Here is a 17,842-nt window from a genome sequence, read left to right on the forward strand (position 1 = left end):
GCTGCTTGTCCAGAATTATGTCCATAAGCGTCTGAAACTCGAGAGTCGGTGCCGCCGGGTTCTGCAGGAGCGCGTCGAGTGCCGTCATCTTCTTCGTGACGGTGGCGCGAAGAACTCCCCGGCGGCGACGAAGCGATTCCATGGCGCGAGTCGGCGGGACCGGACGGCTGGGGGTTTTCGGCACCAGAGAATTGTGTAGCGAAAGGTAACGAGGAGACCAGACGTCCGGCTATCCAAGATGGCTACGACCGACTGCCGCGAGAGCCGCGCTCGTGGAGCGAGCCCCCGCTGCCTGCCTCGTGGCGCGCTTCTTTCTCTTTATTTAACATAGGGCATAGACCCCAATAAAGACCGCGCGGATAATGCACCTGTTTTCGAGTGAGGACAGCATCTTGTCTGTTTGTTTATTTGTTTATTATGGGGTAAGAGGGGGATTCAGAATCCCACAAAAAGCAACCGCTTCTGCCAGCAATGTGTGAAGTGACGCGATTTGTTGGCCAATGGGTCGCGTTCCTTCCTGTAACGTGATTCGAGACTCTTCTGCGCCTTCTTTTCTGACATGCGTCAGAGAGCGAGAGCGGCGGTTTTCATCGCTTTTTCCGTATCCACCCGAGCCCCTCAATAATTGCGGTCCTTGGTTTTTTATAAGAACCATAACTACAATCGACAATATCGACACAAAACGGACTGAAGGCCGCGAGGATAACGAAACACAGAATGACAGAGACCTCGCGATTCTCAATTAACTCGATGTCTGCACCCCCTTCCCCCCCCCCCCCTCCAACAGCGTCTCCCAGCGCTGGTGGAAGTCCCATGATCTGCGGCCAAAGCGTTTCATTGAAGTCACTACATAAGCTGACTTACACTAGGCTTCGTGTTCACTCTAGTCATGTTATTTGAGCTGTCTTAGGTGTACGAACTTTTGCCGCCACATCAATGAGTTACACTGACTGCTTCACGCATTATCTGTTCTCGAAGGCAAATAAATCAAGGAATAGTGCTGCCCATCTGAATAGTTGAAAAAAGAGCCAAGGGGCACTAAATCACCAGCGCTATTCGCCTCTATTCTCAAGTGAGGTTTTACGCGCTGCCGCAACAGCTGGATTCGTCTTTTGTTTACCCACAGCGCAGCAGACACACAACCATCAAACGTTGAAATGATGCAGTCTGATGAAAATATAAATATAAGCGAGAAAAATCCATCGAACATTCCGTGACAATGCACAACGAAATGCTCGGTTTGGGATTAAGTTTTCTAGACGTATTCCTATCTCTATGCATGGCACATACTCTCTATGGATCCTCTCGCACGCGTGAGTGTATTTGCGTGCGTGGTTGCGTGCGTGGTTGCGTGCGTGGTTGCGTGCGTGCGTGTGTGATTGTGTGCGTGCGTGTGCGTGCTCAGAAAAGAAAGCGAGCAGACGCGAACGCTAATGACATCGTAGGAGAAGTGCGCATTTTTTGTGAGGAAAAAGAAATTTCGAAAAAAAAGAAATAAAGAAAGAACGAAAGAGATGACAGACAATAAAGAAAGAAAAAGAAAGTGAAGAAGAACCTGAAAGACATGCACCGCGTGTAGAATTCAAGCCCACAACCTTCGGATCACGGGGAGGCATGTTTCTCTCTCTCTCTCTCTCTCTCTCTCTCTCTCTCTCTCTCTCTATATATATATATATATATATATATATATATATATATATATATATATATATATATATATATATATATATATATATATATATATATATATATATATATATATATATATATATATATATATATATATATATATATATATATATATATATATATATATATATATGGGAAATGAGGGGCTCCGTGAAATAAGATAGAAAATAAGTGTTGGCAGTCAAGAAAGCCTCGGAAAGCAAAGGGGAGGATGTAGTCGGTCAAGATAAAGAATTTGGAAAATAAGAAAGTGGAGAAAAAATGCCCGCCAGGTGGGATCCGAACCCACGACCTCCAGAATACCGGTCTGGTGCGATACCGGTCTGACTGCCAATTCTTATTCCTGTCTTATTTTCAACGACCCCCTCATTTCCTATTCTGATTCGCTATATATATATATATATATATATATATATATATATATCACGCCTACACACGCACGCACACACAAATGCGTAGGGTCCCGCTTACACGCACAGCGTGCACACTCGCAGAGTAAGAAAGAGAGAGAGAGAGAGAGATGGAGGGAGAGCGGAAGGAAGGGAGGGAGGCATCCTCCTCCGCGGCTTCCCGGCTACTGATGAAAAGCGAGAAGGCGGATGTCCTGTATCTCGGATCCTCTCCGCCTACGTTCGGCACATTCCGACTGTCACTATAACTCCATCACAGCATTTTTGCGAACACTGAACCACGTCCGTTAATGTTGCCGCGAGTAGAACTACAATGAGATTTCTGAAAAGTGCGGTCAGTTTTGAATGAGAAGGCATCATTATTTTAGCCCTACCAATCGCACGTGTGCGTGTACATCTGGTCTAAAGACCCAAAACACGCATTAAATATGCGCATCCACTGAGCCTTCATTTTGATGCTTCATAAATTATTAACGAACGATAGCGACCAGAGAAAAAGAAAATCTGTTTTCGCGGGGGGACGTCACGCGCTCCAACTCCTCCTCCATTTACAATCTTCAATGCCGCTCTTCTACAATTCACCATAAATACACACCTTCTCTTCCTCCATTCCTCCTACTCCACTTTTTTTTTTTTACTGTCCCCATCTCCGCTTCCGTTCGGCCGGTTGAGGCGTCGGCGCAACGCCAGGCAGTGATCGGCCCCCATCTCCCCTTCCCCCCCCCCTCCCCCCCCCCCCCCCACAACAACCACTTCCTCCTCCTCCTCTTCCACGGTTATGCCCACAGGCGGGAACGTATACTTCAAGTACGATCCTGCGGGCTAACACTCCAGTCAACTTTAAATCCAATAATCAACGTAGTGGAAGTACTCAATGTTTGGGATGGAAGCCTCAGGGCCATCGTAAGCCATACTTTTATTTTTCAGGGTTCGCGCCCATATTCGATGTTGCGAAATGTTCATCTCGAAACCAGCCACTCAGACTGTCCAATTACGCATTCGAAGCCGCGAACCAGGGGCGCAAAAACCCTCCCTGGTGCCCGTATTCGTGGTACCATCGGGGCGGACCGGATAACCGGCCGAGTCCCGCTAGACAGCCCGGGGCGAAGTTGACGGCGGCCGTTCGAACGACCCTGCTTGTCGAAAAGCTGGGTAGCCCTTGGTTCGGGTCTTCGCCGACTGAAGTGCCAAATTAGGCGCCCTGAGTGGTATGTGTGGAGACGGATGCCTTGGGACAGGGGCTGGTTCAGCGAACTTTTGCAAAATTGAACCGTCTTCGATTCTGGCTTCCGTCAAGTTTTCGGCCAGTAATGGAATCCGAGACATCATCTGCATCGGAGCAGCGTTTCAGCTAACAGGCGTCAGCGATTTCCAGGCTTAAACAATGACTCCAGCCGTGTGTACGAGATTCGGTCTAAACTGAATCCGTAACCCTATACACTCAACGCGACCTGCAGCTGTAAGTACACAGCTTCGGTGTGTAACACGTCTATTTCCAAACTGTTAGGTTCATGTACGTACGGCATATTTTTTGCCAAGCACAGATGCATTAAGTGATGGAAACCGACATCCATCGCAGCGGACGACTGATCGCTCAGCTGAAACAGCGTTATTTTTTAAAATTCCCCGTCGCAAAAAAACTGGACGTAATGGAAATTCTATTCACTTGGAAGTAGGGCTTCGCGGTGGTTAAAACTTTTAATCCGATTAATCGGCAGGCTTCAATCGGTTAATTGATCGGTTGTGTTGGTTTAAGAAGAAAAATGATAGAAATAAAATTTAATGATAATTATAAAAATATAATAAACAATATCGATATGCCCCTCGGCCTGTTCACAGCTTTTTTTACAGAGAATATCACAGGGAAAGGAAAAGGAAAGGACTTGCTCTGGGGATATTATTGAGCTCGGCAGGGAGCTCATCTTCGTATAACCAACTGCGGGGGGTGGGAAGTTGAGAGAGAATTACAGGATAGAGCGGAGTGCTAAAGAGACAGAGAAAGATAGAGGAAAGAATAAAATAAAAGTCTAGGTCACGCTAGCACATCACAGACGTCCCAGAAGAGCTGAATTACCATCATCGTGGCCCTGGTGCGTGCGGGACGCTTATCTCCGCGTTTGTCACTCGCACTATTTGTAGAATCAAGAACATTGGCACGCCGTAACTGCAGGGGGCGCCGACTAATCGTGGCTTACTTACGCTAGTGTTGAATGTGAACATCTCCGGCAGTTCACATTCACAGTTCAGTTCAATACGACAGTTCACTTTCAATAAACGTCCTTGGTTGGTGTATTTACCTCTTCCTTACGCTAGTCTTGGTTTATATAACGATAAAGCGGTAGGGGTGCCCGCTGACCATTTTTTGTATGTATGCGTGTATTTAGAGTGGCCATTTTCCCGTCTTTCGTGGCTATCAGTTTGCGGTTTTAACCACTATGATCTCTCAGCATACTTGCGTCGTTTCCTTTTGTGAAGAAAGGCGGGATATTTTAACACGAATACGACCCCCAACGCACTTGCGCGCAATTCAAACGTGACAGCCTTGTTTAATTTCGCTCACGTGACTTTAACCGAGTGACCCATTAAAAAAATTCATCAAGAATAAAGCATTAATCGATTATTCGGAAAGTTAATCGATCACTCGCCCACCCTTACTTTGAAGCATTCTACGCGACCCACGTTTGAATTCCACGACTATTTCCCTCGAACTGGATGCACGTTTCTCATGTTGCATGGATAGTGTTGCCGCCTTTCTTCGAAAAGAAAACCGGCCGTGGAGCCACGTCAGTTGCAGTTGAGCTTGCAAGGCGCAAATGAGAGAGAGAGAGAGAGAGAGAGAGAGAGAGAGAGAGAGAGAGAGAGAGAGAGAGAGAGAGAGAGAACAGTAACGAATTGTTCTTCAGCTTTTCGATCGTCTTGACGCTAGGGTTGGCACTTTTCATCGAAAATAAAACCTTCAGTGAGAGGAAAAGGGACGTCTAGATTTAAACAATCAACCTCTGGGTAGCGGTATGAATTAAGAATGGGAGTGGGATGGGGGGAGGGGGGAGGGGAGAGAGATTGAAACGTAAAACATGTTGAACTACTAGCGCCTGTGCGCAGTGCACGGAAGAAGACACTAAGACTGGCATTGCGGAGCGCGCGTAAAACGTCACTCTAGGTTGTAGCAGCTCCGTTGCACAGTCACTTTAAGTGCTTAGTCACACGCTGGCAAAAACAAACTGCAAGTACCTGCCATTTGCAGCGTTTAACCGGTACCAGCAGTATGTGCGCAAAACAGGGCTTGCCGGTCGAAAACCAACCAGGTAATTGATTGGTTGATTGATTTGTTGATTGACTAATTGATTGATTGATTGATTGGTTGATTGATTGATTGATTGATTGCTTGATTGATTGATTGATTGATTGATTGATTGATTGATTGATTGATTGATTGATTGATTGATTGATTGATTGATTGATTGATTGATTGTAAGGTTTTACGCGCCGACGCAACACAGGCGATGAGGCGCGCCGTAGTGGAGGGCTCCGGATTAATTTTGACCACCTGGGGATCTTTATCTTGCGCCGAAATCTCGCACAGACGGGCGTTTTTGCGTTTCGCCTCCATCAGAAAAGCGGCCGCCGCGGCCGGGAATCGAACCGAAAACCAACCAGGTGGCGACCATATATGCACGGATCGTTGGTATGGACCTAGTGCAATTTTGCCCCACATTTCTGCTTATAACACGTGCAGGCTGCCTCATTCATTCAGTTTCTGTCAAAATATACCAGAAAGAAAACAGACGCTGCAACGGCGTACGTGTCACCACGGGAATTACGGGAACAGTATACTTTCCCTCTCTGCTTGCTTCGAAATTGGCTTGGCTTGCAACGTCTTAGTGAATGTGAAGACACGTCAAGAGCAGCAAAATTGACGATAAAAGTGTTTACTTGATAGGAAGTAAGAACGTGTTGCAGCAGTAAAATACGGTACATTCTGTTCCGTCTTTTATCGTCTGCGACTCTGACGGGCCAAGCCAGCTATTGCAAACTACTCTTACCTTTCTCAATAACCCACGAAGACATATTTCGACAGTCGCGTTGTTATTTTAAAGGAAAAAGTTATGAGAAAATTCATAAATGTAGTATACGTGCGACAAAACATACGTGCGACGTACTATACGTGGTAAATGTAGTATACGTGCGACGCTGCCTGTTTTGTTGGCTTTGAGTCGCCGTTACCAGCTTCTTTTTTTTAATTTGAAGCCTGGGAGCTTGAACTACGTAATCATTTATCATTCATACCATTTTATTTAACAATACTGAGGTTCGTTAGATTAGGTTAAAAGTAAAAATATTCCGGGCGCGAACATAAGTCAAGTGCAGAAATGCTAACGCATTTTGCAAAAGCACCCAAATTGTTTAAGCCAGATGCTCTAGTTCTGCGCGGATTGGGAGACTGAAAACGGCCGTCTCCCAATCCACGCGAATTAAGTTCCACGTTTAATCCGACGCACACTTCAGCGCGGTTCCGCTCTCGTTGCACAGCCATATGCGCGAATACACAATAGGCCGACACGCAAGCTGTGCAGAGGTGATAGCGTTGTGTCTGTGGAGGCCAAGAGCAAATATATTGGTAAGGACGAAAAAGGACAAGTGATCCAAGTGCTTTGGCAACACAGTTGGCACTCGCAAAAGCTGTTCGGAAGCTGCCTGCACGCCGGAAAAAAAAATAAAAAAAAAAACGGAGCCAAAGCGCGGGGCTGTTGGGGACTCTTATGAAATGGGACAAAAAGTGAAACGAGAAACAGCGGGGTTTGAAACAACCGGGACAACAGCAGGCCACGTGCCGCTCTCTCTGGTACCCTCCCGGACGCAAGGCCCCCGGGCTCCATGCCGTTCCCCTACTTCCGCCCGCTGCGAAGTGAGGCTGCATACAACAGAAAAGAAAGAAAAAGCGGGTGTGGACCCATGAGTTTCTAAAGCCGCTTCGGCCTTGACGATGGGGTGCGCGTGCATCTGGCTGGGTGTGAGAACCCCAGCTCCAATTCATTGAAGCTGGAGTCCTGCCCGCCGCCACGACGAGTTCCGCCGTGGCAATGGAAAAGAGCAGGAAAAGAAAAGTGTGAATTACGCGCGCATCGGGCCGGGTTGGAAACGTGGGGACGCCGGGAGGGTCAGCCTGCGCAGCGCGGAAAGGGGGGCCAGCTGGCGCGGGGAGAGGGGCGCGTACAAGAAGGGCGAACAATGAGGAGAGCGGGAAGCCAGCGGCCGGCCAGCCACTGAGAAGAAAAGCGGAGCAAACAGCGGCAGACCCTTTCCGGAAGCCGGCTTCGCCGCACGAGTGGGCCTCCGCACTCGCAGGCCCGCTCGTGGCTTCTCCGCACAGAGCGACACAGGCCGGCGTTCGCAGCGGACGGCCTCTCGGCTCGCTCGCCGTCGGTTCTTCTTCCCAGTAGCGCCCGCGCAGAGACGACTCCGGCAGTGCAGTCGCGGCGGTGCCGGCACGCGCGAGCCACGCGCTTGTGCCTCTCCTGCGGCGGTGGTCTACAGGCGCGCAGCTGTGCGCGCGGCTGCGCCGTCGTCGCCAAAGTGCCGGAAAACAAGGTGAAGGCCGGATAGCGCGCGACGACACTGCTACAGCTGCCGACGGCGCACTTTTCCCGTGATGCTTCGGTGCACGACGGTCGCTTCGGCTGCGACGTCATGACGCAGCAGGACGTGCCGCGCTGGGAGTCGCACGTCCCGTGCGCCCCCGGCGTCGCCTGCCTGGCAGCAGCAGCGCCGGAAGAAGACTACAGCGGTGGCAGCAGCGACGCCACCAGGCTGGAGTCGGCCTCTTCCCTCGGCGAAGAGGATTCCGACTCGGGGAGCTGGTGGTCCTACCCGTCCGAGTGTGGCTCCGTGGTCGAACTGAACCGAGCCGCTGCCAACGGCTTCGTCGCCTGTGGCAGCAGTAAGCACATCGACCACTCCGAACAACGTACCAAGTGCGGCAGCAACTTATCTACGCCCGCGGATTACGTCGCGACCCCGTCGGCCGCATCGAATGATCGTCGCGATGTAGTTGCTACAGTCATCATCGACGCCAGCGACAAATGCCCGAATGGTGTAGTTTTTGTGCCTCCATCCCCCGACCGACTGCCCAAGTCAAAGCCCCTGAACGGACGTTCGCGTATTGTGAGTGACACGGCGCAGGATTACGACGTCGAACGGCGCGACAACGCTGGACGTACGGCCAAGATTGACAGTCGTTCGTTCGAGCCCGCGGCACGCCGCGCCTCTGTCAGCGGCGGGGGAGGATTATCAACAGCTGACCACCACAACAACCAGGTGAGAGCCGGCGGCCGTACGCTTCCGAAACCAGAGAGCAAGGACGTACCCGGCGGTCGAAACGTCACGATCCGCAAAAGCGCGCTCGCGCCGGAGATACGACACAGTGCGCCATCTATTGTACGGCACGTCACCTTCAAGGACCTCTCCTCGGCGTCATCTGGTAGCGACGAGGATGACTACTCGAGCGGGCAGGGTCGAAATCGAAACTCGGCGAGTTACCATGGGGATGATCAACAGAACAACGCCGAGGGTGACCTGGATGACTCGGGTTATTTAGATGGAGACAGTACTTCGAGTTCGAGCGACATCTCGCCCCCCAGCAGTCTGAGCTGGGAGTCAGCGATCGATAGCTCCAGCTCGCGTAAGGGCCACGGCCGCTCGCCGGACCAGAGATGTTTCGTCGACAGCGGCGGTGGCGGCAGCATAAACGGCACGCATTCGCCTCCCGGGCCTCGAACAGAAAGCCGCGCAGGACTGGCTGAAGAGCGGAGAAGCAGAAACATGAACGGCACGTACCGAGACGGCGACTCGACGTTGAGCTTTGTGCAGACAGAGGTATGCGTGTCGCAAAGCGTCCGCCGCGAGGACAGTTACGAGTACTACAGGAACGGAACACGAATAGCCAAGCTCAACAACGTGAACCAAACATCGTGGAGCGAGACCAGCAGCACTGAAACAACGGAACGATGCACGCCCTTGGGGAACAGCGGCGACGCCGAGAAGACGCTGCTTCGAGAGCAGACGACGCCGCCGCAGCCGCCAGCGCGCGCTAGCCGAGCCGATGAGCCGGCGGCCGAGGAGAGTGCGCCACCGCTGCCGGCGCGTAGGGTGCTGCCATCTGTGGACGTAGTGCGGAAACGCCAACCGGAAGCGGCCGCTCCGAGGCGCCAATCGGCGACGCGGGAAAGTGGGAAGCCGAAGAAAGAGAGCGCCGGCGGCGGAGTAAGGAATGTCGGCAGCAGCGTGAACTCAGCCATCGCCTCCAGTGCGGCCAACGACGCCTGTCAGCCGAGCGAGTATCATCGCTGGAAGCAGCACAAGTCGCCGCAGCATCCCATCGTCGAGTTTGACGACGAAGGCACATCCTGTGATTTGGAAGACGAGGAGGAAGGAGACGACGACATCGGCAGGAGGTTTCTCGAGGAGGAAGATGTGAGTGTTCACTTTGAGAGCCCGCAGTCCGCGCGCCACCAAAAACAGCGAGCGGGAACAGTTAGCGCAACAGCAACATCGCGCGCCGTCGCGCGATCCCGCGGCGGGAGCACGGCAGAGCCCACTCGCGCGTCCGCGCTCGCTTCGGTGCGGGCGCAGTCCCGGGATCCGTTTCTCGCACTCGCCGTCGCCACGGCCAAAGCTGCAACCACGGCCAGCGCGGAGGCATCGCGTGAGATTTACGCCGGCTGCAAGCAGTTCGTCCCACCACCAGACCTGGACGTAGTTGTGCGTACTGCCTGCTCGGTCGGCGGTTCCGAAGACGCCGTCGACCGGGCAAGGCACGCGCGAAGCCAGCCAAGTGACGACATCGTCTCTGTCTCTTCCTCGCCCGTGTATAGAGTTGGATCATCGTCTGCTCGCTCCGACGTCCGCCTGCCCACACCCGTGCGCTACAAGGAGTTTTCGTCTCTACATCTGAGGAAATCTGCCGGGGAACACGCCAACGGCCATCACGGAGCAGGTGCCGTCTCCCCCCTTTTGGAGCGAGAGCCTCAGCCGTGCGAGCAACGCTCATTTCACGTTCATTCGGACGTGCTTCCCAGCCGAGCGGACAGTTCGCCCCCGACAAGTTCGACGCCGTCCCCGGTGCTTCTGGAAGACCGTGTGCGCGTTGTTCGGACCCCGGTAAAGAGCAATGCCGTTATCGTCGACAACATTCCAGACTCTGATGACTGCGATGGACCGCCCATAACAACGCCCAACATTAGCAATGGTCACTGCAACAACAAACGACCAGCCACGCTTCCTGTCAACGGAGGAGCCGGCCATGTCTGCCATCGCAAGCCGCCGCCTTTCCCGCAAGCGCAAAAGCATCAGCAGCCGCAAGCAACGCCGCAGCCTCTCCTGCGGCCGCCCAAGCCGGTGCCCCCGCCGCGGTCTCGGTCTCCGCTCGACCCGGCCGAGCATCTCGAGCGCATCACGGGCTACGCCACGGCCCGCCGGCTCGCGCAGACGCTCCCCAAGCCACAAGTGCAACTGCCTGAACCACACATGTCGCCCGCTACTGGCCGCCTCGTCTCGTCGCGGCGGCGATTCTTCGAAAATCTGCAGCGACAGCAGGAGCAGCTGAAGCGTGCAAACGACGCTGTTACAAGTGCGACAGCCGACGAATCGGCCGAGCGGCTGCTGGGTTTTCGGGCTAGCGCGCAGGCGGCGCGCGAGAGTCTGGCCAAGAGCTCGCCGGACCTGGCGGCGCTGGAGGCGGACGCTTGGCGCAGCCGCAGGCTCCACGATCGATGGCCGCCTCCTCCGACGGAGCCGCAGCAAGCGCCACGGCAGCCAGCAGCGACGACGGAACCGACCACCGCCGCAGTCCTGCCGCCCCGGAGTCCGGCGCCGGCCGTGCATCCCGATAAGTTCAACCGGCTCGTAGAGCAGACGCGCAGCCGTTACGCCCGACGTCGCTGCGGCCCGGCCGCGCACGATGAGCGCCGCCGCAGCAGGAGCCTCGGCTACCTCGAGACCGACGTGGACACACTCTGCTGTCGCCAGGTGAAAGCCGCTGCCCCTCCGTACCAGCGTGAAGGCGCCCCCGAAGAAGAGGAGCCCTACGACGGAGCAGACGACGCGTACCTGAACCGAACTCGCAGCATGGACCGCTTCCTCGAGGACGGCACCGTAGGCTGCCCGCTGCTGGGCGACGACCAACGAACCAAGTCCGAACACGAGCTTCGCATCGAGCGCTCCCTGCAGAAGCTCGAGCTGCCCGAGTGGTACACGCGCCGTGCCAAGCAGACGGCCGCCGAGACGGGATTCTTGCGAGCGCGACGCGACTCCACGTCGTCGGCGGCCGGAGGCCGGCCCAGCTGGCAAGGGCTGGGTAGCCGCACGCCTTCCACCGCTAGCCTGGCTGCAACGACTCCCGAAAGCCGCAACCTGGTCATCCCCAAGCGAGTCACTGCTCCCGACTGGCGATGTTGGCATGCGTCGCGTGAGTCTCTCACCTCCAGCCCTGGCTCGCACGACGGCTCCCTGAGTCGCTGGGGCAGCGTGAGCAGCGCGCCTGCCGCCGCCTGGTCCTACCGCTCCATGCGGCAGCCGTACCTCGGCTGGCGCGCGGCGCCGAGCACCGGCACCACGACCCCACTCTCGTCGGCCGGCAGCCGACCTGTGTCTCCCGGAGGCGCGTGGATTACGCCCTCGGCCTTCGAGCCCGCCAGCCAGCAAGAGCAGCAGGAGCCTCACCGGCACCAGTCGGCTTCGCCGTGCATTCCCCGGGACCGCTACTCGTACGTGCAGGGAATCTACGGCGACGGTGGTGGTTGGAACGTGGAAAACGAGGACCACTCGTCCGCTGTTTGCTCATCGGTGCTCAGTGACATCGGTGTGCCGTCTCCTTCCGGGCCCTCGAACGGGGCTGCCAGACCCGCGGTGTGGATGGAGTCGTCCTTCGTGGGCTCCAAGCCGGGCTCCACCTCATCTGTCGTGGCCGCTCAGTCGCCTGCCGCGCCCGCGCTCGGTGAGTACGGTCGCAGTGTCGGCATCACGCTCTGAGCGCTGGCCGCGCATGGACCCCATCTGTGTGTGTGTACGTGTTGTCCTCCCAAATCGCGCATCTTGCCATTCGGGTTTTGTACGACGCGCGCATGGCAAAGTGCGACGGTTCTCAAGGATACGAAAAAAATGCACTGTAGCCGTGGGGGATAAACATAGCGAGTTCGTTCCCGCAGAGCGCGGCTGTATCTTTCCACGGGCTTTTCGCCCCTGCTGGGGTCTCACAGTGGCGATGATTCTCGAAGTCGGACCTCGAGTACATTTTACTACCGTTCTCTGTTGCAATAGGTTACTTATTATTAAAAGTGTAATTTTTTTATTCGGACTTCTGTGCGCTAATTCGAGTGTATTGTGCGGGCGGGCTTTCCCAATTGCGCGCATTTGGGCTCCGCATGTTAGCGCGAGACATAAAACAAGGGCTGTCCACTCCCATTTGTGTTTCATGATGTCATTGCGGGAACTGGATGGCCCTTTGCGGCAAAACCTTCTGCAAAGAACGGCTGTCTTTTGCAGATGTGTTGGATGCTTCTCACTTGAATTGTGCCTGATGTCTGCTCTGCTGTCCGATTTTCCATGAAATTTAGGATATCCAGTAATTATAGTGCACCAGCCGAGTGTTGATTGTTAGATTTGAAGAGATCTGAAGCTTTCGCTGAGTGTCACATTGTGAAGGGCCAGCCTTAAGAACCATCTTTCGTTTCTCACGAAATTAGCAGGCTAGACATAGCGGCGATATTTTTTTTTAGATAACTGTAGGTCACGAAACTAAAATGCATCCCTTCTTATGTACGTCAACAAGTAAACGCAAAACAAAAATAAAGATAGCTGATTTTATTTCACACTGATGTTATACGTTCCAGCTTTAGCACTCCAGAAGCTCTGGAAAAGTCGATCATCATGCCTTGGAGTGCCTACAGAAGCGGTCCTCCACAGTGTGACACCTAGCGCCACAAAGTTGGGATGACTAGCTTTACAATACGACAGCTGTAGTGACATTTCGTATTGTGAAACCCGCATGATAAGGGACATCTATACATTACCTGACGCAGGGACCTCGATTACGCTTGCGAACTCCCGTCTGACAGTAGGTGCGCTTAGATGAAGGAAGCGACGCGGTGCGACGGATATCTCGCAGGCTGTCTACTATGCCTTCTCTCATTATTGATTTCCTATCCGAGAACCCTGCATCTCTCCCATTGTGTCGACGTTTGCCTGACAAAATATGTTGCAGAAAAATTCGCAAAGCGCGCACGGTGGACGCCACGTAGCATTCGCACTATCGCCTCGCTCTGGTTGCCTTCTAGCGGAGCACTGCCGGGGGTGGAAACATTCGTGCAATGCCAAACATCGCAGTCGAGTGCGCAAGTGGCGTCTAGGAGTGAAAGGAACTCTCGCTGCGCGCGCGGCGCTGACGCATCAGAAATAGTGTGCTACCGAGGATAGGGTGCATCGATGTCCACCGCCCGACCTGGCATCGAGACACCCTAACTTAGGACGACTGCTCTAATGATTCTCTCCGCGGAACGCGCGGCGTTCTAACTTTGTGCAGCCGTCGAACGAAAGCTGTCGTTAGGGAGAACAAAAAAAAAAAAAAATGACAGGATGAAGGCGAGAATAGTGTTATCACCGCCTGGAGACTGCCCTACTCGATGAGAAATAGCCGCCGCATTGTTTGGGGTTTGCCTGCTTTTGGAGGCAGTGGTATACGTGTTAGCGTGCGAGTTTTCGCACCATTCGTTAAATATATGATATATTATATTATATATATATCCTTTTGTGCTGCCACTGCCCTCTTGATTGTGGTGGCTGCCATGTTTCCTATACAACTGTCGCCGTTCCGCGCCTGCCAAAGAATTTCAAGACAGCTTTCGAACGCCTCTCCTTCGTGTAAATATTAAACTCGCCTTTCCGGCCGCTACGTTCGGCCTAAATCAATTAGCCCGCGCGAGCGCGCGCGTGTGTGTGTGTGTGTGTGTGTGTGTGTGTGTTTTGTTTTTCAATTGCGCGCGGTTCTGAAAATCTTAAGGGGCACCAAAGCTTGTTCGGAATGCAGACGAATTGTTCCTGCGTATTGCTTATAGTTTACAATAGTTCGGAATCCTCTTTTTATTTCGCAAGTAGGCAGTTGGAGTATGTCTGACAAACAGCCTCAGGCAGCTTTCTTGAATCTCGTATGAAAATTAATACTTCCGCCAGACCTCTTATCTTTCAACGGCGTTCGTTCCTGCCTAATAACTCTTCGTACGGATGTGTCCTCATAGTTCCCGTCAGGGCTCTGGAGACTATTTTGTACCAGATAGGCTGCGCGATTGAAAACACGTAGTTATTGGTGTGTGTGTATGCGTCACTTGACTCCTCTGGGGAAACTTGGGAGGTCGTGAAGCTTCTACGTTTAATTGCCTGTCCGCTTGTTCATCGGGGAGAGAATACCGGGGGCGCAAAACACTTGCGAGCCGGTTTTTATGCCTTTCCCGAACACTGCCTCAGCGGGCTATTGCGCGCTGTTTAGATAAGGATAGATAAGCACTAGGCACACACTATAGCCTCAGGTAGACCTTAAAACAGCTCCGTTTTGATACTCTGGTTTCGAAGGTTGGAACGCAGGCACAGGATGAGAACAAATTGCGAGGACAGTCTTCGTGACGCTATCGGCAAGAAGAAAAGCTGAAGGGCAGGGGGACAGTAATGCGTCCACCAGAACGCCGGCAGAAGCATGTTTTTTTTTTTTCGGTTTTAATAATTTTTGTAGTTTTATCACAATTGAGTCACACGTGGATCAAAATGAACCTTGTCGATGCAGCTCTACCTTGATGGCATGAAGGTACTACCTTGAAGCTCTACCTTGATGCCATAAAGGTACTGGCGGAAACTACCACCCTCGGAGAACAGCTTTTCCGACTGGTCTGAATTCAGCTGCCTCGAATGCTCTAGTTTTGCTTCGTTCAGATAGGGGTCGAGTAAAGCAGCTACACAGATCAAAACTTTCCCTGTTGTCGCCCTCTTCCCCTTCACGCGGCTTGCAGCTCTGCTGATCTTCGGGTTCAGCCAATCGGCCGTAGCGTGGTTTTTGTTGTGGTCCGCCGAAAGGTGGTACTAGTCGGCGCGCGTTCATGCAGGACTTGGTGGTAGGCCTTCTGGTGCGCGCGACTAGTGGCGTCGATAGGGTGCCGAGTACACGCTTTCAAATAAGTGAATCTTATCCCCCGTAACGCGCCTGAGTGGTTAATCATTGCGGTAAGAGGAGCAAGGTAGAGACCATTGGCGAGGCCAAAAGTGTACGTGCTGACTCGAAAAATGTGCCCTCTGCAAGGACGTAGCGCAGTGCGAGAATGACGTCTTGCATTGCGTGATGTCACAGCGGTGGCCAAATTTTTTAGTCGAATCATACGTCGGGCCTCGTTACTCGTCAAATCTGCTAACTTGTCGCGGTGATTGGCCTCTCATGTGGCCGGACGTGGCGCCATTCTAGGGTCCGGGATTTGGCCAGGAAATTGCCGGGGATCTGCCATCTAGAAAAGCGGCGTTTCTGACCGGCTTGTGAACGACTTAAAAGATGTTGGCTTGCAAGGTGGCACATCCCGGGCAAGTTGTTCAGGAATTTTCGGAGTTCGTTATGGACGCTCCCTCCAATGGCAGCTGTCGCGGTCCGCTACTACTACGTTGCCATAAGGGTGCTATTTCACATAGATTAAAGAAAGTAGTGACGCGACTGAGTCCAGAAAGCGATGCTTCTGCAGGGCGCTTCTTACGAAACTGTTCAGCGCTGTTCTCTTCTGCCTTCCTGACTCTCCGCCCCTTCTATATCCGACCAAATTCCACTTGAAAACACTCTTAATAATTATGCGGTGTTCGCTTAATAGTTCTCTCTTTTCGTGAAAAGGAAACATTGTGCAGGCGTAGTGGGAAGAAAACTCAGGGAATTGTGTCCCGTCGCGCTCAACTTGGTAGGCCTTGTTAGGCCCTCGTTAGCTCTCTCGTTAAAATGGCGCTGTGATGCAGCGCTGAACAGAATGCGACACTAATTGCAAAACGCTGCTGCCTCGTCTTTGTGTAAGGAAAAAACAACTGAGGAGCAATTCATATCCGCGCGTCATCCTTGTCATAAATTCAGGCACAACAGTTGTGGTCTTATGTTGGAGCAGTAGCGAGTTTTGGAAGCTCAAGCGCTTTACGGCCCTAACGAATTGTAGGGACTTCGCAGTTGTAGTTCTGCGAATTACGCACTGCTTCGTTCCCGTGGGGCAAGGAAGTGCTCAGGTCCGTTATTCTGAATCTGGTTAGTCATTTCTAGAGTACGCTAAGCGCCCAGGATAGTTGAAGACAAAGGGCGTCGTTGCCCTGGAGCGATATCTTCGGTATTGAAACGAGCTTTGCCAAACAGGGTGTCAACATCAACGGCGAGACCTTCGCACTTACGGCAAGGTCGATTGCACGCCAGGCACATGTGTTAACCACTCTCCTTCTTGCCAGCGTCGCAGGGCTGGAATGCGAGACAGTCGATCCGTTAACAAGCAAACATTCTCCGCTATTTCATCGATCTTCTCGCTGTATTTCGTTTTCCCTATTGAGTTTCCTGAACAATGCCTCGCAAAGTTTAACGATTCTATCTGGTGTTTACCGGCTAGCAAACCGAGTAGCAAATCTCGAAGGCTGCGTCTAGAGGAGGTTTTCGTAATGTTTTCGCAGCTGTATTTCCGTCTCATACGCGTCACAGCAACATTATTTTTCGTGTGTGTCTGTGTGTGTGTTTGTGTATTTGCATGCGATTTCGCAGTTAGCTGAGGTTTTCGTGTTTTGTTCCGTGTTTTCTTTTGTTACATAGAACAGTTGTAACGCTTATCTGTCCCTAAGTACTTGGGATTTGCTAAAATTCAACCGACCCGCTATTTCTTAGTTCCTTCCATCTCCTCTCGGTGTTAAAACTTCGACTGATACGCTGTGCTCTCCTACGGTAGAGAAAAAGAAACGCTACAAAAAGTGTTTCCGCTTTTTATTACCGAGTTCCCGAGCCAGATACTTAGCACGCTATCGTACGGCACGTAGGAATTAGCCAGTCTGTGCGTAAGATTCATTTTCTCCGCCGTTTCTTCACCCTTCCCACACGCGTTGCCGTCGTCTACGACGTGTTGTCATTCTGTTCGTTTGCTTTTTGACGACGAGGGTCCCTGTGCTAGCGTCGCTTGGGCAGCGGGCAAGGGAAAGTAGCTATCGTCTCGTGCAGACGACAAAAACAGAAGCCAACTGGGTCTGCGTGCGCGTACGTCTCTGTTGTTTGTGTGTGCTGTGTTTTGCGTTGCGACCGCGTTGTGCGTTTCCCCTCTTGTTTGTGTTCTTCGCGGCTCGTGTTCATACTTCTGCCAAGTGCTCATCCTGCTGCGACTGATACAGGCGACAAGAGGGGAGGGGTGGGAGGGCGAGAACTTTGCTCCTCTTGTCGCCTATACTGTGAAACACACGCTGGTGCGCCATGTTGTTGTTTTTGTTTGTCATTTTCATTCTGGCTGTGTTTGTCTGTTCACGGAGTACTGGAGATATTCGTTTCGGCTACACGCGGCGCAGCTGCGGCTGGTCTCCTTGCCCTTCCCGTTCGTTTTTTTTTATTATTATTATTTTTTTTTTTTTCAAAGCCCGTGTGCCAACATACAGTACGGAGCGAGTGAATTAGTGTGAAGGCAGAATCAGCGGCAGTTGTTGAACGGCGTGCGGGGAGCTAAGGA

The 17,842-nt window shown here is 52.7% G+C and overlaps 1 protein-coding gene across 3 annotated transcripts in view; it reads left to right on the top strand.

Moving 5' to 3' along the window:
- Positions 1 to 7,383: 7,383 nt before the first annotated feature.
- Positions 7,384 to 17,842, top strand: part of LOC144139027 (uncharacterized) — a 281,828-nt gene continuing 271,369 nt past the window's right edge. The window contains exon 1 of one of the 3 annotated variants that reach the window (XM_077671522.1): positions 7,384 to 12,090. In XM_077671522.1, the coding sequence (XP_077527648.1) occupies positions 7,788 to 12,090 (4,303 nt within the window). In that variant the 5' untranslated portion in view covers positions 7,384 to 7,787. The remainder of the gene's footprint in view (positions 12,091 to 17,842) is intronic. The other 2 variants (XM_077671526.1, XM_077671533.1) reach the window with 2 other exon arrangements.

The sequence above is a fragment of the Haemaphysalis longicornis genome, unplaced genomic scaffold (assembly GCF_048455015.1).
Source record: "Haemaphysalis longicornis isolate Haplotype H1 unplaced genomic scaffold, Haemaphysalis longicornis Haplotype H1 scaffold_1, whole genome shotgun sequence".
NCBI lineage: Eukaryota > Metazoa > Arthropoda > Arachnida > Ixodida > Ixodidae > Haemaphysalis > Haemaphysalis longicornis.